This window comes from Mustela lutreola, chromosome 7 (assembly GCF_030435805.1).
Source record: "Mustela lutreola isolate mMusLut2 chromosome 7, mMusLut2.pri, whole genome shotgun sequence".
In the NCBI taxonomy this organism is placed as follows: domain Eukaryota; kingdom Metazoa; phylum Chordata; class Mammalia; order Carnivora; family Mustelidae; genus Mustela; species Mustela lutreola.
Window position 1 is genome coordinate 114982394 of NC_081296.1, and position 27883 is coordinate 115010276.

Consider the following 27883-nt stretch of genomic DNA (forward strand, 5'->3'; position numbering starts at 1 on the left):
TTCATTTATTCTTCTCCTACCCACTTAAGCCCCCATGTTGGATCACCACTTCCTCATATCAGGGAGATCATATGATAGTTGTCTTTCTCTGGTTGACTTATTTCGCTAAGCATGATATGCTTTAGTTCCATCCATGTTGTCGCAAATGGCAAGATTTCATTTCTTTTGATGGCTGCATAGTATTCCATTGTGTATATATACCACATCTTCTTTATCCACTCATCTGTTGATGGACATCTAGGTTCTTTCCATAGTTTGGCTATTGTGGACATTGCTGCTATAAACATTCGGGTGCACGTGTCCCTTTGGATCACTACGTTTGTATCTTTAGGGTAAATACCCAGTAGTGCAATTGCTGGGTCATAGGGCAGTTCTATTTTCAACTTTTTAAGGAACCTCCATGCTGTTTTCCAGAGTGGTTGCACCAGCTTGCACTCCCACCAACAGTGTAGGAGGTGTCCCCTTTCTCCACATCCTCGCCAGCATCTGTCATTTCCTGACTTGTTCATTTTAGCCATTCTGATTGGTGTGAGGTGATAACTCATTGTGGTTTTGATTTGTATTTCTCTGATGCCGAGTGATATGGAGCACTTAGGTTTATCAATTCTTGAAGTATCATATTACTTGTTTTATCGAGGCTTATTTCTCTTCCAGAATTCTGGCTCTTGCTCAAATTTTTCTTCTCCCAGTCTTCACTGCTTAAGTATATTATGCTTTAGATGTTTTATCCAGGCTCAAATTTCTTATGAATTTGTCTTATAAATTTAGTTGCCACATCTTTAACAATTATTATCTTTAAAGTTGTGGACAGTACAATTATTTCTAAAGGTATGGAGATAATCACCATGGTGAGCTAAATCAGATATCCTTTAAAAGCATAAGCAGGTAGTAAAAGGATTTAAATTTTTTACCAAGTGTTTCTTTTGGGTAGTCATTTGTTGGTCACTTAAATTTGGTTGAGTAATTAAGAGAAGGCAAGTAAGTATGATGATAGTTCTTGATTAATCAAATTCTGATCAACTAGAGTAATTGTGACATTTAAACTTATATTCAGGTTTATCGTGAGATCATTGGTCATCACATTTTTTTAGTGGTTTTACTTGAACCAGATGGGAATCATTGTACTACCATCCCTTCCTCTCACCTGCCAATTCAGAGGAGAAAAAAGTGAGGATGTTAGAGCCAGTGGGGGGTGGGGGGAAACAACTGGATCTTTCCCCCCATACTTGGGAACTCTGGTATATATATAAAATAGATTTTGAAACCTTTATTATTGTACATTTTGTTTCTAAGTTCACATCTAAAGCATTCACTTAAAGTTAATGAGAACAATGAGGCATTTCTAGTGCACATAAAAATTGAAGTTGCAGGCTGTTGACATTGTTACATTTTCATGGTGGCCTCAGTCTAATTTATTTTCATGGATTTTAAAAATTACACAGCATTAAGAAAATCTTCATTTCCATAGATCACTAGTTATAAGTAGTAATAGTTTTTTTAAAGATTTTATTTATTTATTTGACAGAGATCACAAGTAGGCAGAGAGGCAGGCAGAGAGAGGAGGAAGCAGGAAGCAGGCTCCCTGCTGAGATGAGGGGCTCGATCCCAGGACCCTGGGATCATGACCTGAGCTGAAGACAGAGGCTTTAACCCACTGAGCCACCCAGGCACCCAAGTAGTAATAGTTTTTAATAGCTCACCTTAAATCTCAAGGTACTCACGTTAAATTGCTCTAGGTGCTTGAATTGAATAATTTGTATCAAAGTTCAGTTAAAATAGTAATATTCACATTCCTTATATAAAAGTTAGATAAAGCACACAAACATAAGTGCTAAAACTTACATTATCACTAGTGTATAATACAACTGTTATCCACTTGTTATACAACTGAGTAGGAGCATGTGCTGAGAACCCTGCCTGTTTTGTTTTGTTCTGTTTTGAGAATATTGCTTCTATGATTGAATCTTGCATTTTTGCAGATGATTTGAAGGGAGGAGAGATGTGAGGTAGATAGATATAATTATGCTTTATTCATAGGCTTTAAGGAGGATTAAGTGAAATAATGCTGGCAGAGTCCTTACCATACCACTTGCTAAGTGCTCAGTAAATGGTAATGGCTATTTTCAACACTTAATAAATAATCGACTTAACAGAATTAGGTTGAGGGTCCTAGGAGAGCAGCTGAGTATTTGAGGTAGAAACAGCATTCTTGCTTAAGATTAAAAAACTGTGGAAGAGTAAACAAAGATTTAGGAGTAAAGGACACTGTGTTCAAGTCCTGTCTGCTACATAATGGCTGTTTTTAACCTACTATATAATCTCTGTAAGAAGGGATAATATTTAAACCTGTTTACAATTTATGAGAAAACTAGTTACCTTGTACCAGGTAGCATTTGACACATAGTAGGTTTTAATAAACAATAGCTATTAAAGAAGAACCTAAGGACAGAACCAGGTTTAGCCTTGTTTACCTCCAACCTGGGTCAGGAGGAGTAGATGTTGGAGGAAAATGTCTCTGCTTGGTGTGACTTAGGAAAATCTTTCTGATTTTATTCTTGGAAGAGTTCCCTAAAGATATGTCATTGTTTTGACACCTTTATTAATCTTTATTAACTGTTTCTTTCAATTACTGTTGTGCCACATCTTTTTTTCATCTATACTCCTGCCTTTATTTGGTACCTGTTTTGCTAGTAATAGATGAGGGGCTGCTAAGGGAAGAAGCAACCTGAAAATGGTAACTTATTATAGTGACTAGTATAAATATCTATAGCTTACAGTCAGTATTGCTCATGTAGGGTAGAGGATGGGAAAATGTTGGAGTCGAGAGAAACTTGAGTCAAAACCTGCTTAACAACTTCTGTTCTCAAGTTAATATATACAACTTTAGTTTCTCTAGACTTAGTGGTGATTTTTTTTTATAGTGAGACTACTTCAGAATGGCTGTGAGGGTACAGCCTTAGAGGCGTAGGCTGCTTTTAAGATTTTGGCTAAAACAAAAGCATCCTCTCCAATTTGATATTCCAGGGAGGAAATACCTGTTCGGAAAGGTTTAAAGCTTCATCTTAGACTTCTTGTGAGAGTTCCCTATGTCTTCAGTAATCTGAAATTTGTATAGCTGTATTTTACATTCTTATACATTTATTTAATAGACAACTCTCTATATAGTTTGATTTACATGGCATCTTTAAATTGTTCTGTGAAAAGCAGAAAAATATAAAGTTAGTGTTATCCAGACAAAGGCAAACTAACATAAATTTTCTCTTTCTTTCCTCCTCCTCTTTTGTTAAATAGGTTAAGTTCTGAACGTCGAAAAGAAAAGTCTAGAGATGCAGCTAGATCTCGGCGAAGTAAAGAGTCTGAAGTGTTTTATGAGCTTGCTCATCAGTTGCCACTCCCCCATAATGTGAGCTCTCATCTTGATAAGGCTTCTGTTATGAGGCTGACCATCAGCTATTTGCGTGTAAGGAAACTTCTGGATGCTGGTGAGTTGTTTTACAAAAGTGTAATAGTCCTAAAAATTAGAAATTAGAAGTAATTAGAAGATGGTCATAACTCAGTCCTCCTTTAATGTGATTTTTATTACCTGCTTTTAAAGCTTCAGTAAGGAATTTTTAAGATACTGGCCTTTTTCCCCTCTTCTCTTGCCCTACCGTCCTACCTGTCCTCCTTTTAATAACATGACCTTTTCTCTTTTCAGTGGTTTGCTTGCTGTGTTACATTAAATAATCATTAAAACAGCTGGCAAATCTAATTATAATTTTTAAATAAAGTATCAGATATTTATAAAAATGTCTAAATATTATCATTTAAGTATAACTTTTAATTATTTTTCTTTTCTTGTGCTCCTCTTAGGTGATTTAGATATTGAAGATGAAATGAAAGCACAGATGAATTGCTTTTATTTGAAAGCCCTGGATGGTTTTGTTATGGTTCTCACAGATGATGGTGACATGATTTACATTTCTGATAATGTGAACAAATACATGGGATTGACTCAGGTAAAATACCCCCATATTAAGAGCTCTTCTTTATGTTTTTTATGATTTTATGATATAGATCTAATTTTCTTAATGTGTTTACAGTTTGAACTAACCGGACACAGTGTGTTTGATTTTACTCATCCATGCGACCATGAGGAAATGAGAGAAATGCTTACACACAGAAATGGTAAGAAGAGAAGTCTGTTGTTTGATTTAATATGACAGGTAGTTTTACATAATAAGATACTGTTACTAATATTTCACTTTTGCTGTTGTATTAACCTAAGGCTCAAAACATCATTTCATGTTTAATAAAATGTTGCTCTGTTCTCTGTGAAATCTACATTATTCTGTTATCTAGAAATTTCATAAAAACACCTAAAAATTTTTTTAAAGCCCACCTAATTCCATAAATAATTATATATAGTACCACATAAAAGAAAATGGAAAAGTAAATAAAAAATCAGGCCCTTCAAAGAAGTCAATTTATAACCTACAATTTTTAAGCCAGGGGAAGTCATAATCAAATAATAAGATTTTCGATAGTGATTACACTTGAGGTACCAGTGTGTGTTCAGGGATTCTAAAGGACAAAGATAAAGAAAAGAGAAAATTCACCAGATTTCAGGAGCCTAATACTTGCTTATTTGACCTCAGGATGTTCACAATTATTTAAGACTGTGTAGTAGAATTACCAAGTATTAACTATGGATGCCCCATGTTAGTAACAATAAAAAAGATCCGCAAAGGCCTCTTAACTCTTAGGAATGAATTGTTAAAAATAAGTCTCTAAGATTTTGGGGAAGTACCTCTTGAATTACAAAAACTTGATAACTAAAGAAAGTCTCTTCACACCTGTGCTGTCTTAAACAAAGTGTATCAATAATTTATAAAGTTACCATGATGAAAAGTTGTCATTATTCTCTGTAGCTCTCCAATTTAAGTGGATGTTTGTTTGCTTCTGTATTAAACAAACTCAAGTTCATAGCACTTTTTGAATATTTTTATGGTTTTCTTTTTTATCTCATTTCACTTTGATAATAGTTAACCTCTATTGAGAGATTACTATGTCAGAACACTGTTCTCTGCCTACTGTATGCTTTAATTTCTTTTTTCCTCATAACACCCTGTGAAGTTACTATTTCTATTTTACTGAGGAAACTGAGGCACAGAGTTATTAAGTAACTTACCCAAGATTACTTGGTTAGTAAATAGCATAGCAGAATGTAGATTAAGCTCAGGTAGATGAGCTTGAGTTTACACTCATTAGTACTCTGGAGATCTTTCATGTTCACCAACTCTCACTACATGCTCTGGCCACTTTTGACCTTGCCAGTCGCAGCTCTCTTCTGCTTTTTAATTTTATACTTTGTGTTTCCTGTGAACTTGGAAAGCAAATGTATAATTTTTAGAATTTTGTATAAAGGAAGAGTAAATACACGTCACACAGGGGCCTAAATAGGCTGTCAGTTTAGTTTAATATAGGACTTCTAGTGTTTAGAGTGAGGTTTCTACTGGCTATTCAGTGCTTCCTTGGGGCTAGACTATGAATGGATGGATATTATGAAATTTTGTTTGGATTTGGTAATTAAGTTAATGCATTATTCTAAATCAAATATATTATTACATAATATAGTAATAATAATAACAGAGAATTTACAAAGAAATCTCTGCTGGCACCACAACCACAACCCAGCTGTGTACCCCCGCTGAGACGAGTATGGTTCTCATGGCATCTTTTTAAAATCCATTCTCAAATGCTTCTAGGGAGGGCAAATTTAATCCTTATTTAAGTAAACCCAAATAATTTGTATTAGCACCAAGACCACCCCCTTGCCAAGTTCCATTAGCATAGAATTAGAACTCTTCTTCCCCAAGAGTCCTGCCATTTCTAGCTAATCAAACCTAAATTTAAACTAACACATTTGTTTCTTTTGGGGCATCTGGGTGGATCAGTCAATTAGTATCTGCCTCAGCTCAGGTCATGATCCTGGGGTTCTGGGATGAGCCCCGCATCAAGCTTCCTGCTCAGCAGGGAGCCTGCTTCTACCTTTCCTCCTGCCTGCCGTTCCCCCTGCTTGTGCACGTGCTCTCTCTCGATCTCTCTCTGTCAGATACATTAAAAAAATCTTTAAAGAAAAAAAAATTGTGTTTCTTTTCTACTTGGCACTTTTCATTTAATATGCTAGCCTTAAAATCTCCAGATCTTTTTTCTTTTTATTTATTCTTTTTTTCAAATATTTTATTTATTTATTTGACAGAGAGAGAGAGATCACAAATAGGCAGAGAGACAGACAGAGAGAGAGATGAGGAGAAGCAGGCTCCCTGCTGAGCAGAGAGCCCAATGTGGGACTCGATCCCAGGCCCCTGGGATCAGGACCTGAGCCGAAGGCAGAGGCTTAACCCACTGAGCCACCCAGGCGCCCCTCTTTTTTCTTTTTAAATTTCTCTTCTACCTACCTACTTCCATCAGTTTTCAGGTTGTTACAGATTCTAGCTCTTAGTGTGTCTTTTGTCATCCTTTTCACTTCTGCTACTGCTCAGCCCCTGATTACCATCATTGTATTTCATTTCTAATACATCTTTTATATTGCTTCTAGATTAATGTATCTTAAATTCCTGATTGTGCTTCCCGTCTCAGAATTTTTTAGAAGCTCCATGTTGTATATTTAAGGCTGAATTCCTCATTAAACCATCCAAAGCCCTAATCTTCCCTTTCTCTTTCATTACTCTTCTGCTTATACTTCATATTGCAGTAGCCTGAACTATCTACTGTTCCCCAAACATGTGTTCTTCATTCCGTACCTCTGTGCTTTTCATTTTTTTCCTTTCACCATTTCTTGGTTCTATGAGGATTGGAATGGGAGTGAATAAACCTGATTTTATTTCACTCTAATTTTGCTTTGAAAAGTCATTTAGTATTTTATTCTGTTTTGTTTTTTCCTCTAGTAACAAAAGTAGAAATAATGTCATGCCTGCTTTACAGGAAGATTTAAAAAATCAAAAATGTAAAAAAATAAAAAATATAAAAATGCTATTTGCTTTGAAAAGAAAGTTGCTATTTTAAAAGTTCTGTAAATAGAGTGTTCAAAGGTTTGGAGAAGTTTGTTGAAGTTCTTATTCTGGAGTGGGCCTGTAAACTGATAGCACATTTATAAGGCAAATTTATACCACATTTATAGTTCTTTGTAATTTTGCCAACTTCACTGGCTTGGATGTGAAATGATTAACTGTTAGATGAAACCGGGGAATCATTAGAGTTGTCACCCCCAGTCATTGATTGAAGCATGTTAGATCCCTTGTACGTGTTGGAGTGTGAATTGCTATTCATGCTGAGACTTCCAATTGAAAATAGCACCTAGGTTCTACTCTTACTGTGACAGATTTAAATATTTAATTATGTTTTTAAATTTTATTTCATGCTTTCATTCATTAGGCCTTGTGAAAAAGGGTAAAGAGCAGAATACACAGCGAAGCTTTTTTCTCAGAATGAAGTGTACCCTAACTAGCCGGGGGAGAACTATGAACATAAAGTCGGCAACTTGGAAGGTAAGTAAAAATGATTTGTAAGTGGTAATACACATCTCAATACTGCCAATACTTAAGATAGCATTAGAACTGTGAGGGAAAACTTAGAGTTGTTCATTGACATTTGCAGAGTTACCATCCAAAACTAGGAATTTTTCAGTTTGAGGCATGAACTTCAATTATGTGATTGCCACACTTGTGTACCAAGCTAACTTCATCATTTGGCTTTGCTGCCCTCTGAATATTTGAATTTTGATAGAACTTAATTTTCTGTTTATTGTTGCATTTCTTTGCTCAGTGTTGAGACAGTCATCAAAACAAGAAATAACAAAATAATAAATAGCCACTATGACCAGATGAATGAAAAATTAGCCCAGATTTGTCTGGAAGAAATTTTTTAAAGAGTAATTTATGGTACCTGAGTCATGAGTGGTGTTACAGGGGAAACATTTATTGATTTCAAAGATACGGTTAATCTACTAATGCCAATAAGTTTTAGCAAAGCTTCCTTGCTATGTCACACTTGAACTGCTTATCTCTGCGTTTTTTAATAGCATTTTTATATTTTTTTAAAGAACTACTTTGTTTTCTTTGTACACAGGTACTTCACTGCACAGGCCATATTCATGTCTACGATACTAATAGTAACCAATCCCAGTGTGGGTATAAGAAACCACCTATGACGTGCTTGGTGCTCATTTGTGAACCCATTCCTCATCCATCAAATATTGAAATTCCTTTAGATAGCAAGACTTTTCTCAGTCGTCACAGTCTGGATATGAAATTTTCTTATTGTGATGAAAGGTAAATGATATATAAGATGTAATTTGAAATTTCAATTAGTCCCTGGCATTTTTTTTTACTGTTCACTATAATAAAGATTGTACGGTTCCTTCCACTAAGTTGAATACAGTGATACATTGTAGAACTCAGTAGTATTACATTAACTTTATAGATGAATTCAGCCACATTTAAGTATGCACTATGAATACTTTACCAAGGTGTTTTCCAGAAATCACAGTGTTTGTCTTTTTCCTTTCTAATGTATTCAAAAAGAAAATAAATGTATTTCAAAGACATAATGTGTAATTTGAGGAAGAATAGATCATGGCTATGGACTAGAGAGGAAAGTGTTTTATCATCTCACCCTACATATTGCCCACGATTTCTATTGCCATTTCCCAAATTTATGTCCATAACTATTTTTAATTGCCAATTTGATATTTTTATCTTGATATTCTTCTGTATTAATAAACTGAGTATTTCTATGACCAAATTATACCACCGTTCCTCCAAACAACAACTTTAAAAAATTGCTTTTCCTTTTAAAATGCTAACATGCTTAGTATACCACTGTAGACACACAACTGCAAAAATCTGGAATTTATCCTTAACTTTTATTTTCATTATATGTACTCAGTTTTTGTCTAAATCTTACAGATTTACTATGTTACATATATCTCTTGATCCATTGCTCCTTCCCACCCTTACTCTACTGCCACTGAATTCTCAGCTCATTATTACAACCTTTGGCTCAAATTTTTGCCATAATCTCCTAAGCTGTCTCTCTGCCAGTGGATGTAGGTAGGTCTTTTAATCTCTCATTCACATTCTCAAAAAATGGACTTCCTAATGTAAAAATTAGATCCGGTCATATTACAGTTGAAAATGCCTCAGTTGCTTCCCTTTGTCTTTACACAGAACAAACTTCGGTTTATAACATTTAGAGGAGGACAGGAGATTTTTCTTTATCAAAAGATATGGGCTGAAAAGCCGAAAGAAAAATAGACCTCCACAATAAAACCGAAACTTATTAGCATGACCAACAAAGATATTTATGACCTGACCCTAGCCCAGTTGTCTAAATTACTCAAGAAAAGAGGTGATTCCTCTGGTGTGGCCCCCTACATCCTACAGCTGGAGATCACCACATGCTGACTCCCTGTCTTAGTGCCTTTACACACATTTTCCCATTCTGCACTGAAGTTTTCTTCACTTCCTAACACATATTACCTTTCAAGAGCCATCTACTCTCTGGAGCTTTCCTTTTTCCTTCAAGAAACTATACTATTCTTTGTGCATACATCTGTTACAACATTTTTTCTACTTTTAACAATTATTTGCTTGCTTGTCCCATTTTCAGTGTAAGACTGTGTAACATAGTAGCTGGAGGCATAGATTCCATAGCCAGGCTACTAAATCCTGACTTTGCTGCCTGTATCCAGATGATCTTGGGCATATTAGTTTTTCTTTTTGAGCATCAGTTTCTTCATCTTTTGGTAGGGTCAACTTAAAGGCTGTATGAGAAAACAAATTTTAAGAACTTAGTCATAAAGTATAGTAATCCCCCCGCCCCACTGGACAAGGAAATGTGACAGAACTCTGGCTTTAAAATCACATAATCCTGGCTTCAGTCCTAGCTTGCAGCTCTGATACTTACAGTGGGGCCTTGGTATGTGAACTTAGCTATTTCAAATTTATGATCCTTGCCTGTTAAATAAGGGTAATATTTTGAAAGGCTGTTGCCAGGATTGAAGGAGTTTGTTGAGTGTCTTATACATATAGTGAATGCTTTTTTACCACTGGTGTCAGCTATCAGAAAAATGAAGATAGGAAAGCTAGTAAGTATTTTATGGCATTTATTACCATTATTCATGTGACTATATGATGGGACAGAGATACCCGTATCTTTTTGAGGAATTATTTTTTATTTTTTGAACTCAGCAAAGTATAGAAGTAAATTGGGAAAGAAATTCAAGTGGTGGAGCTAGAATGAGATCTGAGAAAAGGAGTGACATTTCTCTTTGGTTATATTAGAAAACTGGAAAATGATCATGACAGAGGAGTAAAGACTGCCTGCTTATAGATGAACCAAGTAAGGTTTTGAGTTTGACCAGGAGATTGTTTTCTGGTTAGAGCTCTTTCTAGGAACTTCTCGTATCTTAACCTAAGAACTGAAGCTAGAAAAATTTTTGCTCAGTTTTGAGAAAATCTAATATATCAAACTTCTGGCATTCAGAATCTCTCTCCTCAAACACTTAATATTTACTATACTAATTTCCACATGTCGTCATTATGCACATTTATTTGAGCATCTGCAAGTTCATGGCAAAGTAGAAATGAAGAGCAATAGTTCTTACTCTCAGGACACTTAAAATGAATAATATGCTGCATAGTTGCTTTAGATCACAGGTTCCTAGTCCCTTAAGAACACTTTTTGATAAGATTTTTCTGGATCACTCCCCTTTCTGGTACAGAATATAAGCTATATAATATTCCAAAGTTAAATAAAATTGACTTTCTAGGAAAATATGCTGTTTATATTTTAACATCATATATCCCTCAGTGTTAGATACACCTTAACTCAGATTGAGAAGTACTGACTAGACACCTAATTAAACAAGAGATTCTTAATATGATAATACAAAGCCCTCATTAATCTGGTTACTTCTCTAGCCTCCTCTCTCCTCACCTGCCCTCCCCACCCCAACCAGGAGTCTTTCTTGTTTATACACTCTCAAGCATTTTCTCATCTCCATCTTTGCTTCTGGTATGCCTTCCTGAAGTGGTTTTGCTCGCTCTGCTTCTCTCCTGTGTTCATCTTATTAAGTCTCCTATAAGAAATTGTCCCTCACTCCACTAGTTCTTCTTATGGATAAGGGTAGTCCTCTGACTCCTGCAACAGCCCCATTTTTTTTACATGTACCGCATTATTTCATAAGTAGTAATGGTAATTGTTATAGAAGATTAGCTACATGTTGAGTTTTGACCTTGTATTTTTACACCTAGAACAATGCCAGGCATACTTAGGTGTATAAAGATTTAAATAATGGAATTTTTTTTTATTCAATGGGAATTTTATTTAAATAACCTATAAAACCAATTAAAATTATTTTCAGAGTATAATTTAAAGAACTAGGACTTTTTTATAAGACAGTTCCTTTGTAACACTGCCACCTAGTGCAGGTGTGTTTAGGGATATCCCTTTGTAAAGAAGTCTGGATTTTAGCTTGGTTTGGCTTAATTTGTTTTTTTACAAACCATTTTCTATCTACCTATTTTTATTTTGGAATAAATTATATGAGAGATCTTGCCTTAAAGTGTGACAACACAAAGAGTATTACTTTCTATACGTTTCTTGGAAGGATATCGTCCATGTATGTTTTTCATACTTTTTTTGGACACAGTACCTTAAGTAACTTTTGTTTACACCTTGGTTAGAAAGTTCTTTAAATTCTAAAGTCTGAGAAATTGAAAACTTTAACTCCTGTTTTGCTCTCAGGAAAAAGAGAACATTTCTGTTTAGTATGGTGCTAAGAAGACAGCATTCTCTTTCACATGAAATGCATTCCATTTCAGACTGGTTGTACAAAGTAATAAGATCTAATCTCTGTCCTAAAAGAGTTTCCCAGAAACCAAATGGGGTAACTGAATTATTTTCTATTCCATTTTTAGTTTGATATCATTTTTTTTATCTGAAATGAATTCCTATAATTTTGTATTGTTTAAAAAACCTAAGAGCATCTTCTCAAAACCAACTAACATATAATTCTCAAGTTCCCATTTAGTGTAGATAGTCTTTGGTTAGTGATATTAAAATTCTGTAGTAAATATTGTTTCCACAAAGTGAAGCCTTGCCTAAGGGAACTATTACAAAATCTGGTTTTGTGGTAAACAAATGTTATGGAGTTAATCTTATATTTCAAATTAAATGTCAGTGACTACACCTTTATAACTTTTATCATTTAATTTCGTACTACTTTCTCTTTATGAATCCCCTTTTTACCAAACGTTAAGTACTGTAAAATGTGATGAAAATAGGGGGCACCTGGGTGATGCAGTGGGTTGAGTGTCTAACCCTTGGTTTCTGCTCAGGTCATGACCTCGGAGGTGTGGGATTTGGCCCCCATATCAAACTGTGTGCACACTCTTTCTCTTTTTCTCTCTCTCTCTGAAATAAGTAAACCTTTAAAAAAAAAAAAAAAAGGTAACAAGCTTGGGTGAATTGGGTGAAGGAGATAAAAGGGTCAGGTAGCAGGATGAACCCAAAGGACTTACTGAAGTGCATGGTGCTGCATTTAGTTAACTGTACAGTAACTAAAGGTGAGATGTGAATTTATTCTAAGCCAAGAAAGATGCTCTTCATGCATATCAGTTACTTTGGAGAAGCAGAATTTTTACACTTAATTTCTTTTTTTCTCTTCTTACATTTTTTACTTAACAGAATTACTGAATTGATGGGATATGAGCCAGAAGAACTTTTGGGCCGCTCAATTTATGAATATTATCATGCTTTGGACTCGGACCATCTGACCAAAACTCATCATGATAGTAAGTACAGTGGAAGAACTACAGATATTCTAATTATTTAACTCTTGCAATCTCTTTACCGTTTAGCTATGTATCTAACTTTTTGGTTAAAATTAACTAGTCTTCCTAGACTAAAAACTGTTTTGTTTTTTTTAAGTTTGGGTATTGAACTCAAAAACCCGAGATTAAGACCTGAGCTGAGATCAAGAATCAGATGCTTAATCAGCTGAGCCACCCAGGCGCCTCTCCTAGACCAAAATTTTTTTTTTTTAAGGTTTTATTTATTTATTTGAAAAAGACTGCAAGAGAGTGCAGGAGCAAGGGGACTTAGGATGGGGGAGGCGAGGAGCAGGGAGCCTGCTTCTTCCCTGCTCACAAGATACTGGCACCCAAGCTGAAGGCAGATGCTTAACCGACTGAGCCACCCAGGTGCCCCTTCTACACTAAATGTCTTAATAGAACTCTTCATAAGGGATTTTGACCATTAAGTCTATGTTTTGTGTTATAACCAGTACTAGTTAAGATTGAATCATTTAATGATATATAAAACTACGTTGGGGGGTGCCTCGGTGGCTCAGTGGGTTAAAACCTCTGCCTTCGGCTCAGGTCATGATCCCAGGGTCCTGGGATTAAGCCCCACGTCGGGCTCACTGCTCCACAGAGAGGCCGCTTCCTCCTCTCTCCCTGCCTGCCTCTCTGCCTACTTGTGATCTCTGTCTGTCAAATAAATAAACAAAATCTTTAAAAAACAAAAACAAAAAACAAAAAAACCCTACCTTGGTATTTTAAACACAAAGACTAAAAAATGATCATAGAATGTTATAGCATCATTTTCAGAATTCATACAAGTATGCAAACCAGTTTGGCACATGGAAGGTACTCAAGAAAATAATTGTTCAGTGACTTAATGAATGTGAATGTGAATGTGATCAATGTCATGTAAAAATGGTAACCTTGATAAAAGATACAATTCTGTTTTACTCCTGAATGTTATTTAAAGATCCATAGTAAGTAAGACTTTGAAATCTCACTTGCCTGTTTAATCTATACCTAAACATGACTTCCCAATGTGATTGGGAATACCTGAATGTCGCTGAGTTGGTATGATTAGCCTGGGACTGCAGAATGATCCCAAGTTGGCAGTCAGGACCCCAATCCTCATGATAATGTCATCATTACTATTTATCTAGTACTTTCTCCCAAATCAGTAAGAGATTAGGATTGCCTAAATTGCCAGAAGATTTCAACATGGTATCAGTTGAGATTCAGGTATGCCAGCCCAGCTATTTTGAAGCATCGTTAATTCTCTGGAAACCTCAGTAGAAATACTGCAGTGCTACTTGCTTAAATCAAGATTATTCATTTTCTAGTCTTTCTGATACTTTCAACATGTAAGTTATTAAAGGAATTTTAGTCACTGCTGTCCCTCATTCCTGGCTTTCATTTTATTTAACATGAAGATTGGCAGGAAAGGAGTTTATTTGGGGGGTTAGAAAAATGAAATAGGTGTATCTTTGGCTATGCCAGAGCTTTTTCCTCTGTCAGTTTAAAAGGTTACAATTGATTCCATTAAAATAAACATCTCTCTTTTTTGAAATAATGACCAACATTCAGCATCCATTCATTTGACTGAAAATTCAAAGTTACTTTTCCTTTCCTTTCCACTCCTAGTGTTTACTAAAGGACAAGTCACCACAGGACAGTACAGGATGCTTGCCAAAAGAGGTGGATATGTCTGGGTTGAAACTCAAGCAACTGTCATATATAACACTAAGAACTCTCAACCACAGTGCATTGTATGTGTAAATTATGTGGTGAGGTAAGCTTGGAAATTAAATACTTTGGGGAAGAAGTCATTACTTTTTTGGATAATCTGTTCTTCTATAGGAAGGAAAGATTATAAAATGTTAACTGAATTTTATCTTCACATTTCTACCTAATTATGATTTTCAGTACTCTGACCTGAGCTATTCTACAGTGATTTTACTATTATCTGTAGCTATCTCTTCCCATCCTTTCGCTCCCATTTTTAAAAAGGACCTTGGAAAAAAAGCCCACATCTCCTATTGGATTAGTTTGTTCTAGTTGTGTATCTATCAGCATATACTATCTCAAATAACTATGTTATTTTTGTAGAAGAATACTGGCCTTGGAATAGTTAGATTTGTGTCATAGTCATTATTAGCTCCATGGGAAATTTCCATGGGAAATTTTCATTTCTTTGGAAATTAACCATAAAGGAGAAATGATAATAACTTAACTCAGAAGGTTGTAATGAGGATTAGATGAAATCCTATATAAGGTGACTGTAAAAGGCTGTATAATGTGGCACATGGCTCTTGTATATTCATGAACTCTTCTTTTAGATGATTGGCTTGTGAATATAATGGATCTCATAAGCCAGTCTTTTATTTGATCTACTTCAGGTGACTGCCCCCTTCTAGTCCATCTTCTAGATTACCACCATAGTGAGTTTACTTGCATGAATATCTGATCATCTCGTTTTCCTTAGAATGGTTTTACAAAGATCTTTTTATTACCCCCAAGATAAACCATGACTTACTTGCATAGCATCATTTCTTGTCATTTTCTATACTCCCATGCTTTCACAGTTTCTCTATTGTCTTTCTAAAACTGACCACCTCTCTTAGGAAGACTTTGGTCATTTGTTTTTATTTTTGCCACTTCTGACCCCATCCTTTAATGTTGCTGTTGTAGTTTTTTTCATACTTTAACGTTTTAATATTAGTGCCAAAGAGTTCTCTTGTGGCTTTGCCATTATGTAAGAATCACCCACTTGGAATGTCCTTCTTTTCACCCTACCCCATCTGCCAAAAAAGCCTACTTGAGCCAGAGTTTCAGCTTGTTGGCTTCTCTGTGAAGCACACTTTCTCTATGTTAGCATTTACCACTTTTTTAATTGTTTGAACATCTACTTCACATTGGGTTATAAACTTCTAAGGGCAAGAGTTAGGTATTTTAAACTTTGTATCCTTGGTTCATTTCACTTAGTGAACACTTAAATATTTGTTGATTAAAGGGACAATAAAATTCACATTTAAGCTAAACACAAAAATGGATCTATTCATCATCCCTTTTCAACTCTATCCTGCAAGTGTTATCACGATATCGTTTTCTTACCACCAAGGAAAATACAGCACATTCTTAGAAAGGCCTTGGGTGTTTATCTATCTTTATATTCTAGAACCATCCTTAGGTCATGCCTCATAAATCATTCCCAAGAGTTCTTCTGTGCCAGTTCCATTCCATGTCAGTCAGCCCAAAAATAGTGAAGATCTCTTTGTGCCCTTCATATACTTGACTATTAACATTTCTTTGTCACCATTACTCTTTCCAAAGGGATAGCTGAAGTTTCTTAATTGGTCAGTATTTGAACTATGTTGTATTTTTTTAAGTGTTTATTTCATATTGGTGTTTTAAACCCTAAATGTGACCAAGTATGCAAGAGAAATTAGGATAAGGCATCTTAAAATGTTCCTTTTCATAAAGCAGAATTTTAAGAGATAGGGTTATTTCAGAGACCATCCCCCCCATATTGTGTCAATGCTCCTTTAAGAATTACTAATCTCTCTCTTTTGACAGTGGTATTATTCAGCACGACTTGATTTTCTCCCTTCAACAAACAGAATGTGTCCTCAAACCAGTTGAATCTTCAGATATGAAAATGACTCAGCTATTCACCAAAGTTGAATCAGAAGATACAAGTAGTCTCTTTGATAAACTTAAGAAGGAACCTGATGCTTTAACTTTGCTGGCCCCAGCTGCTGGAGACACAATCATATCTTTAGATTTCGGCAGCAATGGTGGGTCTTTAGTTATTCTTCTGATTGACTAAAGACTGTCTGTTGCTATAAGCCCATTTTAACAGAATTTGGACATATTTTTGTTGGTATCATTTGGACATCATAGTCTTACATATTTTTCAAAGTATTTGTGTAAATATTTTTGCTCTTAACAATTTCTTAGCATTCCTGCTTCTGTCAACAGTGTTGGAATTTGTGCTTCAAAGGGTTCTTGGTATTTCTTCTTCCCACTTTAATGTTTCTTAGTTACTCTATTTCTATATCCTATTGCCATATTTTTTCCACAATGTAGAAGTTATATTGCAGTAAGTGTAGTTCATTAAAAGATAAAAACCAGTCATAACATAATATCAAACATTGAAAATAAAAACTACTTTTCGAAGTTGGTGTAATTTTAATGAATATAAGGTATGAAAAGTTGGAATTGCAGGGCTCTTATGCCATAAGTATAATAGAAATTGTCAATAGTAGATTGGAAAGATAACTCAGACTTAATTAATACTTATTATATGTGTAAACTTCCTGGTTAAGGAAAATTTGGTAACATTTTTGAATGAATTAGACCTTTTGTAAAGGGGCATACATTTCTGTATATGTTAAAATTTAGGTATTCTTTAAATTGACTAATAATTTTTTTCCCTATAGACACAGAAACTGATGACCAACAACTTGAGGAAGTTCCATTGTATAATGATGTAATGCTTCCCTCATCCAATGAAAAATTACAGAATATAAATTTGGCAATGTCTCCATTACCTCCTTCTGAAACTCCAAAGCCACTTCGAAGTAGTGCTGACCCTGCACTCAATCAAGAAATTGTGTTAAAATTAGAGCCAAATCCAGAGTCACTGGAACTGTCTTTTACTATGCCCCAGATTCAGGATCAGCCAGCTAGTCCTTCTGATGGAAGCACTAGACAAAGTTCACCTGAGGTAGGTTCATGATAAAAGAAGAGGATAACTCACATTTTAATGTTCAGGAATGTATTTATAAAATGAGTACAAAAAGTCTTAAATTTAGACATCAACAGATAATTATGTGTGTCCCTATCATTACTCCAGGCCCATTGTTACTGCCCTTTGAGTTGGAGGATTGTCAAGTAGCAAAAGTCTTATTTTAGTGAAGCTTAAAAGGGAAAGGACCCTAAGCTATTTGCATAATTTAGCCCAATTTCCATCACTGTTCTGGATTAGCATAACATGAAAATACCAAGTTCTTACACAGTGAATGCCTAATAACTATTTTTTTATTCAAGTTCTGTCTTGGTAATAGTTTTTCTGTAAACACCGTGAAAATACTCCAGGGCTAGACTGAGACCAAGACTAAAGATGTCACATAGAGCTCTGTTTCTAAATCTAGAATGATTCCATTTCAGAGCCTCTTAGGTTTAAAACTATGCTCAGGAGTAGGGTAACTCAGACTTGAATATTACGACCTGTAGGCATAAATAGGTCTTAGGAAGTGGTGAATAATTTTACATTAAATATTTATCAATTGAGACTGGCAGGCAAAGAGTAGGAGATTTGACAACTCCCAGCCTTCTGGAGAATGTATTCTGTGCTGTGGTTGCTCTGCTTTACCCAGCATAAAAATCTATTGATTCTTTTCTTTTCTTTTCTTTTTTTTTTTTAAATCTAACAAAGATGTTAAAATGAAGGAAACAAAAGTTTATGCTTAGACTATATATTTACAGTTTTCTGATTAGAATCCTTGCTCAGAACTCCTAAAATAGTACTGCATTCATTAAGGTGAAGGCAAGTATAGAACTTAAGTATCCACACCCAAAATACATGTAAGATTTTTAGGTACATCTATGGAAGTGTGGCTTCTCAGAACAAAGGAAGATTCCAGTGAGTGTATCATACCTAATTACTGGCCAGTTTGGTACCATGTGGAAGTGAATTATAAGAGAGTTTTTTCTTCAGAAGAAACAGACAAATGTATCTTTTAGTCCTATTTTTATAAATGATGTTGTTACACAGTTAGAAATGTATATATTGGCAAAATTAGTTAAAAATGTAAGGTCAGAAGTTTAACTTCTCACTAGTTAGATAAAATGTGATGGAAGACACAGACTTTATTGTGTATTCTCTGAGGTGTGATTTGAGAATTCTGACCACTAGCAAAATAATATGCATGTTTCCTCAGGGAAAAGTAAACACATTGAATTCCTTTTACAGCCTAACAGTCCCAGTGAATATTGTTTTGATGTGGATAGTGATATGGTCAATGAATTTAAGCTGGAATTGGTAGAGAAACTTTTTGCTGAAGACACAGAAGCAAAGAATCCATTTTCCACCCAGGTACAGGAACATGTTTATTATATTTTCTATCAAAGTTTATTAATTTTTAGTTTGAAGTGATTTGGGGTTTAACTTGTGTTAACTTGTTGTTTTAAAGGACACTGATTTAGACCTGGAGATGTTAGCTCCTTATATCCCAATGGATGATGACTTCCAGTTACGTTCCTTCGATCAGCTGTCGCCACTGGAAAGCAGTTCTATAAGCCCTCAAAGTGCAAGCACAATTACAGTATTCCAGCTGACTCAAATGCAGGAACCTCTTGTTACCACTACCAGTACCACTGCTACCACTGATGAATTAAAAACAGTGACAAAAGATGATGGTATAGAAGACATTAAAATATTGATTGCATCCCCATCACCTACTCACGTACCTAAAGTAACTACTAGTACCACAACATCACCTTACAGTGATACTGGAAGTCGGACAGCCTCACCAAACAGAGCAGGAAAAGGAGTCATAGAACAGACAGAAAAATCTCATCCAAGAAGCCCTAATGTGTTATCTGTCACTTTGAGTCAAAGGTACTTACACATAACATTCAAGTTACAGTTCTTTTATTATTTTTGAGAAGATATGTGTGGTGGTAACTTATTTCTAAACATAGCTAACTTTTGGAAAATATGCTTTAAGAACATTAAATTGACGCACAAAATTCTGGTAAAACAAGCACTCAAAAAAATCTTTCTAAATTGTGTATTTTCTTAAAAATAATCACATCACCAATCCAAAATGTAGGTGTTAGAAAGGTCTTCCAGTACCTTTTTAAAATAAAATGTAGCCAGTAAGTTCTTAACTGTGCAAAATTGGCCCAGTTTCTTATAGTTGTTTAAATCAGACTAGTTAACTATCCTCATTGTTTTTGTCTCTTTGAGTTATTTTAAAGCTTACCTGAATAAAAGACCTTCCAACTTAAGGGTATTTCCAATTCCCCATTTCAAATTGAGCCCGATAGTCTTCAGTCCTCAGTATTCAATACAGGTATTTACAAGCCTTCTTTTAAAATTTATGTGTAATTGCTTTTATTTTTCATGACATATTAATAGAACATTAGCTATATTATAGGTTAAATTAGTGTTTAAGAGCTATAACATGAATCTAAGCATGATTTATGATGTTGCTTTTATGGAGTTAGTTTGAGCAAATACCTGTACACCACCCAAACTTTAATAATTTCTGTATATAATTTTTATAGTGTGATTTGATATTTCAAATTTGAGGCTGTACTCAAGAGGAAATAAGTTTTAGCTAGTCAGTGGGGCAGTATGAAGAAGAAAGAAACAATTCCTTTTCTATTGTGCCTTGACTGAACCAAATAACGATAGCAAGAAAAAAGCACTGCTATAACAAGAATTTATGGCTTTTTTTCTCTTGTCCTTCATCACTATTTTGACACAGAATGCTAGGAGGAACCTTTTCCCAGAACTAGGAAAAGATCTTGGGGCTTTAGAATAACAAAATACTTTTTTTAATGTAATGTTTATATTACTTTATAAATTAGTATGTCACCAACTGACTTTAGACTGAGTTCCTTAAGGCAGTGACAGTATCTTAGACATTTGTGTGGTGCTAATACTTAGTACAGTATGTAACGTGTGGTACTTTTCAGTAAATGGTTATTAGATGGATGATGAATGAATATAGTTATAGAATTGGCAGTGACTTTGCATTTATAGTTTACTGTTAGCTACAGAGAACTATGGAATGTTCAGTTTTCTGAACAACTGTGTACCTGTCAAAAGTATAGTGTAACATCTAGTCACTTTAGTAGGTTTTTTTCACATTAGTTCCAAAATACTATACACTAAACACTTCTAAGAGATGAACTTACCTTGAAGAAATAGTCTTTCTCTTTACTGCTACTGAAATGGTATTTACATGTCAGTAATACTTCATAAAGATAATGTATTTATATAGGAATTTTAAAACCTCCCTATCTATATAGTGAATGTTTTATAGACTTTTTAAAAAATAGAAACAAAACTGCATGTAGGAGAGCAATTTGAATAATGCTTATCCATACGGTATTCCTAACTATATGGAAAAGAGCAAGGAGCCATTGTGATTGTGTATGGGTTGGGGGAAGGAGTTCTTGTAAAGACAAAACTTAACAGAATTCATGTGCCTGATGCATAAAATGATTCTTCACTATTTAATATTAAGTGCAGATAGTTCAGGTTTGATAACCAGATCAATACTGAGGACAGAGTGGCTTAATGGGAAAGATTACTGGGAGAGAAGTGAGTATCAGTAGATCTAGAATGTACTTCCATAGCTGCAGCTAACTAGGTAACTTGCTTAAGGTCCCATTGCTAACAAGCTTCAGGTCTCATTTATAAGATGGGTGTTATATACCTCCTTATCTTGGAGGTGGGCATGATGCTAAAATGAACTAATGACATGCAATGTTCTATAAACAAAATCACTCTTCAAATGTGAAATTAATCTTGTATTCCTGTAGTCCCAATAATACCTGTATTATACTGGGTGAAATGAAGAGTCAGTATTTCACTTTAACCTAGAAAAATATCAATTTAGTTTTGTTCAGATCTATTTTATAAATAGGTAAATGCATATTTTAAGAAATTTTGTTTCAAAAATTGAGCTTTGACTTTTAAGATGATAAACTAATCAGGAAAGTTCTCATACATAAAACATATTCCTTAATGTTGACAAATAGGCATTATATGTTTTCAAAAAGTTAGTTGGATATTTTAAAAATAATAGTAAAGCAACCATTTTTTTTTTTTTTCAGAACCACCATTCCTGAGGAAGAACTAAATCCAAAGATACTAGCTTTGCAGAATGCTCAGAGAAAGCGAAAAATAGAACATGATGGTTCACTTTTTCAAGCAGTAGGAATTGTAAGTGTGAAAGTACATGCTTGTTTTTCTGTTCTAGCTAATGTGCCATGTATAAGTAATTCTTTATTTCTTCCAAATACAAGAGTTGTATTTTCAGAGGTTAAATATTGTTTCTTCCACTTTGTATGCACTACTTCATAGAAATAAATTGAATGAATACAATCTCGTTGTAAAAATTCCCAACAATACAGATGAATTTTAAGTAAAAAGTGAATTTCTTCACTCTCACCACCAGTCTTGTTCTCTTCCCTTTCAGTTACTTTCCCATCTTTACCCCCAAAAAACAGTAGTTAATGTTAAATCAGGGATTGTGTAATCCACATTGATGTTTTCAGAGCATTTTAACTAGAAAGCATTTACAGAAACAATTGCCATAGTGGCAAATGATTTTATCATAGTATTAAGAGGAAATAAAATAATTTAGGACCGTTATTTAAGAAATTTGCCTGCATACTGTTATTAAACTGATTTGAGTTTTTGATTATATAAAAATTCAACATAGTAAAATTGAAGTAACTTTACTGTTTTTAGGGAACATTATTACAGCAGCCAGATGATCGTGCAACTACTACGTCACTTTCTTGGAAACGCGTAAAAGGATGCAAATCTAGTGAACACAGTGGAATGGAGCAAAAGACAATTATTTTAATACCCTCTGGTTAGTTTATTCTTTCTACCCTTGAACATCCCACAGAGAATTAAAATATATGAAACTTTATTTAGAAGGCTTACTCTCAGTGAGAGTGATTTTCGTTCTTTAGCATCATTAAAAGTAATGTTAGCATTTTATCTACTGGTGGTAATGGAGGAATAGCTATTTCAAGATGGAACTTTTAATTTTTAGTAATTATATTTTATTTATGTGTCTTTATCTAGCAATATTAAATAGAAGCTGAAACTTGTACATTTTTATGCCTTTTTCAAAACTGATTTATCACTCCTTTGTGCCATCATGTCTTTTAAATGCTTCTGACAGCACCAGTAACACTTTATTGCACTTGCTTATTTACATAGCTGTGCTTTTGTTCTAAAACCACAGACTAAACCATAGATTAAAGACCCAGAGCTTATTTGCTTCAGTTTCTTGCAATATCTATAGCATAGTGAATGTTCAATAATATTCATTGACTTGGTGAATGAATACTTAGGCATGTCTTTGTTTTTCAGATTTAGCATGTAGACTGCTGGGGCAATCAATGGATGAGAGTGGATTACCACAACTGACCAGTTATGATTGTGAAGTTAATGCTCCTATACAAGGCAGCAGAAACCTACTGCAGGGTGAAGAATTACTCAGAGCTTTGGATCAAGTTAACTGAGCTTTTTCATAATCTCATTCCTTTTTTTGGACACTGGTGGCTCATTACCTAAAGCAGTCTATTTATATTTTCTATATCTAATTTTAGAAGCCTGGCTACAATACTGCACAAACTTGGTTAGTTCAATCTTGATCCCCTTTCTACTTCATTTACATTAATGCTCTTTTTTAGTACATTCTTTAACGCCAGATCACAGCACATTTTCACAGTTCCTTGGTATTTAAGCCATTACATTGCAGTAGTATCATTTTTAAAATGCACCTTTTTATTTATTTATTTTGGGCTAGGGAGTTTTGTCCCTTATCGAATTATTTTTAATAAGATGCCAATATAATTTTTTTGAAGGAGGCAGTAACCTTTCATCATGATCAGTTTGAAAAATTTTTACTCAGTTTTTTCACATTTTACATAAATAATGATTTGCCAGCAGTACATGGTAGCCACAATTGCACAATATATTTTCTTAAAAAAATACCAGCAGTTACTCATGCAATATATTCTGCATTTATAAAACTAGTTTTTAAGAAGAAAATTTTTTTTTGGCCTATGAAATTGTTAAACCTGGAACATGACTTTGTTAATCATATAATAATGATTCTTAAATGCTTGTATGGTTTATTATTTAAATGGGTAAAGCCATTTACATGATATAGAAAGATATGCATATATCTGGAAGGTATGTGACATTTATTTGGATAAAATTCTCAATTCAGAGAAATGATCTGATGTTTCTGTAGTCACTTTGCCAGCTCAAAAGAAAACAATATCCTATCTGTAGTTGTGGAAGTTTATGCTAATATTGTGTAATTGATATTAAACCTAAATGTTCTGCCCACCCTGTTGGTATAAAGATATTTTGAGCAGATTGTGAACAAAAAAAAATCATGCTTTGTTAGCAAAATTGCCTAGTATGTTAATTTGCTCAAAATTTGATGTTTGGTTTTATGCACTTTGTCGCTATTAACATCCTTCTGTTTTCATATAGATTTCAATAATTGAGTAATTTTAGAAGCATTATTTTAGAAATATATAGTTGTCACAGTAAACTTCTTGTTTTTCTATGTGCATTGTACAAATTTTCCATTCCTTTTGCTTTTTGTGGTTGGATCTAACACTAACTGTATTGTTTTGTTACATCAAATAAACATCTTCTGTGGACCAGGCCCCCTTTGATCAACTTTTATTGTAAAATATTTGCTTCAAGTGCCTCCAGCTCATAAAATTGATTACCAACAATTTAATTATCTTATGAAAATTACGTAAATAATTATTCCTATTTATTTATCATCTTAATGTATACTGTCCCTAAATGTCAAGTAAAAGCAAACTATAATGTTCCACTGTATAAAATATGCTTTTAGAAATTTGTCATTTTTTAAAGTTATGAACCTATTAAAGTAAAGCCATTTTTAATACTTTAATCCTATGTGAATGGGATGAGTAAAACAAATCCTGAACATTATAGTTACATAATGTTGTAAGGGCTAGAAGTGCCTTTAAAGATTTCCAATCTATTCCCATTTCATAGATGAAGAAATGTAGACCTCAAATGGTAATTGACTTGTCTAAGTTTTCAAGGTAATAAATGATACACCAAAGATTTAAACTTAGGTCTTCTGACTCTAATCTGAAACTAGAACAAACCTTGCATTTTTTTTGTTTTGTTTTAATGATACTGTATATATTTTTTAAATAACTTTACTCATTTTTCCTATATTTTATTTATAGAACAGCTATCTTTCTGATTATAAAAGTAATATATTCTCACTTTTAAAAAACAAGCACAAAAAGATGAAAAATCACTGTGAACCTCTGCACCTAGAAGTAAATGTTTTTTATGGACAAATTACATAGGCAGTACCAGAGCCTTAGGTCCTGGTGTTACAAGAACAAAATATCCTGAACAAAATAAACTAAACCCCAGATCTTAGGTGGCTCTTCTTCTCTTAGACTGAAAAAATATTAATTGTTATAACATGAAAATTTGGGAACAAAAATTTGTAATAGACTTAATCCAAGATTTTGGGGGCATATGTATACTTCACTGTAAATACTACAGTCCAAAGCACATCTGTATTTCATTACGTATAGTATAGAGATGGAATGTTAGAATAAAATAGTTGCTTAATATTTTCAGGTCAAAATAGCAAAAATTCTTGCTTATTTTGGTAGCAAATTAGCTCTAGTTGAAAACTAGAAGTTTATGTATAGTTTTCAAATATTAATAAGTGGTCAGGTTATGTAACGACCAGGAGAAAATGACTTGTTAAAAGCAATGATTTAGAAGAGAAAACCACTTTAAAGGACCATAGGACTGGAAGAAAATAAGTACCCACCTCTTGGTCATTCACCACCCCTGGAGTATTTGAAGCGGTCTTCCCAGTATTTGTGCCTCTCTCTGAGACTGTCCCTTACTACTTTATAATGCCTTTCTCTGAAGTATAACCCTGCTCTAGCAACTAGAATTCTGTAATAGCTTTTCTCTCCTTCCTATGCATGCCTATCACTTTCCTACTTTGCTGGTGCTGCTATATTATTTTAACACCTGAACAAAGTATGGTAAGGGAGTTTAGTATGTTTTGTTCTTTAGTTCTAAGCCCTACCTTTAGCTTTGGTACTAAGAGTTCCACAGACAGCTTACCACAGCTAAGTACAACGGCTTTTAGACTATGAGTTTAAAATGAATCTGACATCTATTAGGTATTATATGTTAGACTTTGTGCTAAGATTTTGCATGTTATCTCTCAGTCTTCAAAAAAACACATGTGAATTTATCTCATTTTATAGGTAAGGAAACAGTTTTGGAGAGGTAGCTCAAGGTTCAAAGCATCTGAGCTGGCCATCAGTGACTCCAAAGCCCATGGTGCGGAATACCGTAGGGTGTCAGCCAGTTCAGTAGAACATACCCTTTTCCCTGTTTAAATAGCAAACGGGGGGTGCCTGGGTGGCTCAGTGGGTTAAGCCTCTGCCTTCTGCTCAGGTCATGGTCCCAGGGTCCTGGGATTGAGCCCCACATCAGGCTCTCTGCTCAGCAGGGAGCCTTCTTCCCCTCTCTCTGCCTGCTGCTCTGCCTACTTGTGATCTCTCAAATAAATAAAATCTTTAAAAAAAAAAATATCAGGTGGGGTGAGGGCAATGGAATCATAGAGAACAATTAGGGTATGTCCTAAGTGAGAAATGGCAAGACATGAAATGAGTAAAAATGGTGTTCTAAAGGGCTATCGAATTTTGAGTCTGATCTAGAGATTCAGGTGTCTGGTGATGAAAAACATTAACTCACAGGTAAAAGAGGTGATTTATGGGAAGGAAGCCTGTTAATGAGCTATAAAAGGTTATACCAATGTATGATAATAGTTCTCCCAGGGCTGTTCGACTTAATGGCATAATAGACCTGTTTATTTTCTTTTAAGTCTGTATAACTTTGCAACTACCACTCGGAATAGCTCTTTTTCCCCTACAACCTCTAAAATACAGAAAAGATGAACTTAAAGTTGCTGGCTTTGCAAAAACTTAAACATTTAGATTCTAAAAATTGAGATTTCTAATATAGCAACATCAGAAAAAAAGGTGCAAAGAATATGGAATCTTTTTTTTTTTTTTTTTTTAAGGATTTTGGTTAAATAAAACCTTTGCCAATATAATGCCAACTGGAAACAACAAAAGTGTAACGGAAAAAATCTTTCACTCAGGTTTGTTTGTTTTTTTAGGTCTGCCACTAACCACTTTACTCGTATTTCATCCCTTAAAAATAGCGCTGAACCTGTTGTCCCAGATCGTTTTACAGATCGTTGTTCGATCTGTAGAATTTGATATGAAATAGTCTCCCTGTACAATAAAAGCTATACGTTAACCACAGCCCCTCCTGTCAAACGCCTTCTGGAGCTTTGTTGTGTTCACACCTTTCAGAGGTCTGGACATAATTTTCTTACCTGTAGTGGACGGTTTTATCCAAGAAGCTGCCCAGACACCCGATCTCCTTGTACTATTTAATTTCTTTTATTCCCTTTTCTCGGCTCCATGATCCGGGACGGAGAGGAAAGACAGGTGCCTGAGAGCAGCACTGATCAGACAGACCCCTCGTCGGGGAAAATAACAGGCGGAAGGGACCGGCCACCCCCTTCTATCCCTGGTGCCGCTGGTACTACATGGTTAGGATGCGAAACACAAGCCGCTGGGAGAAACTTCCCCAAACCCCGCCTTCCCCCCTGCAGGCCCCGCCCCGGTACGTGCTCGGGCGCAGCACCACAGTACCGCAGCCCCGGGCCCCCGCCCTCGTCTCCCAGGCGGGGTTCATTCTGTGGGGGTGTTGCTCCGGCGCCCGCCTACGTGTAAGAGCTCATGTGGGAGGCGCGGGCCCCTCCCAGCCTCTGGCAGGGCATGCGGGGTGCGCTAGTGGTCTGCAGTGCCCTTTGTCTCCGCTGATTTGTCCAATTGTGATGCCTGGCCCTTGCCCAAACTTTCCTTGGGATGAGCCGGTTGGGAGATTCAGGGCATAGAGACTCAGTGTGTTGCTGTGGAGCTGTCTGTGGAACTCCCAAATATTTTGGGGTGGGAAGCTGTGCTTTATGGAATAGAAAAATATCTGAGGTCTCCTAACAGATTGAAGCTTGCTTAACATTATAACAGGTTTTAAAAAATTAATCATCTATTAATCTGGTCAGAAATAGAGGACTCTTTCGGTTATTTACATGTATTTCTCATAAAGCACTCAAAGATTTAATTAATTTTATTTATTTCATTTATTTATTTATTTA

At 35.0% G+C, this 27883-nt stretch overlaps 1 protein-coding gene and 1 long non-coding RNA gene across 2 annotated transcripts in view; one reads left to right on the plus strand and one right to left on the minus strand.

The window, feature by feature from the left end:
• HIF1A (hypoxia inducible factor 1 subunit alpha) overlaps positions 1-24292 on the plus strand; it is a 41260-nt gene extending 16968 nt beyond the window's left edge. Inside the window, exons 2-15 of the mRNA XM_059182260.1 lie at positions 3292-3482; positions 3853-3998; positions 4083-4167; positions 7417-7529; positions 8110-8312; positions 12733-12839; positions 14490-14637; positions 16422-16642; positions 17288-17574; positions 18823-18945; positions 19043-19470; positions 21702-21810; positions 22342-22468; positions 22978-24292. Of these exons, the coding sequence (XP_059038243.1) occupies positions 3292-3482; positions 3853-3998; positions 4083-4167; positions 7417-7529; positions 8110-8312; positions 12733-12839; positions 14490-14637; positions 16422-16642; positions 17288-17574; positions 18823-18945; positions 19043-19470; positions 21702-21810; positions 22342-22468; positions 22978-23129 (2440 nt within the window). The 3' untranslated portion in view covers positions 23130-24292. The remainder of the gene's footprint in view (positions 1-3291; positions 3483-3852; positions 3999-4082; positions 4168-7416; positions 7530-8109; positions 8313-12732; positions 12840-14489; positions 14638-16421; positions 16643-17287; positions 17575-18822; positions 18946-19042; positions 19471-21701; positions 21811-22341; positions 22469-22977) is intronic.
• Positions 3424-27567, minus strand: LOC131836656 (uncharacterized). The gene is made up of 3 exons (XR_009355709.1): positions 27059-27567; positions 5171-5365; positions 3424-3511 (listed from the first exon to the last, which is right to left on the minus strand). It is a non-coding gene; the product is annotated as an uncharacterized LOC131836656 (long non-coding RNA).
• Between the last annotated feature and the right edge of the window lie 316 nt (positions 27568-27883).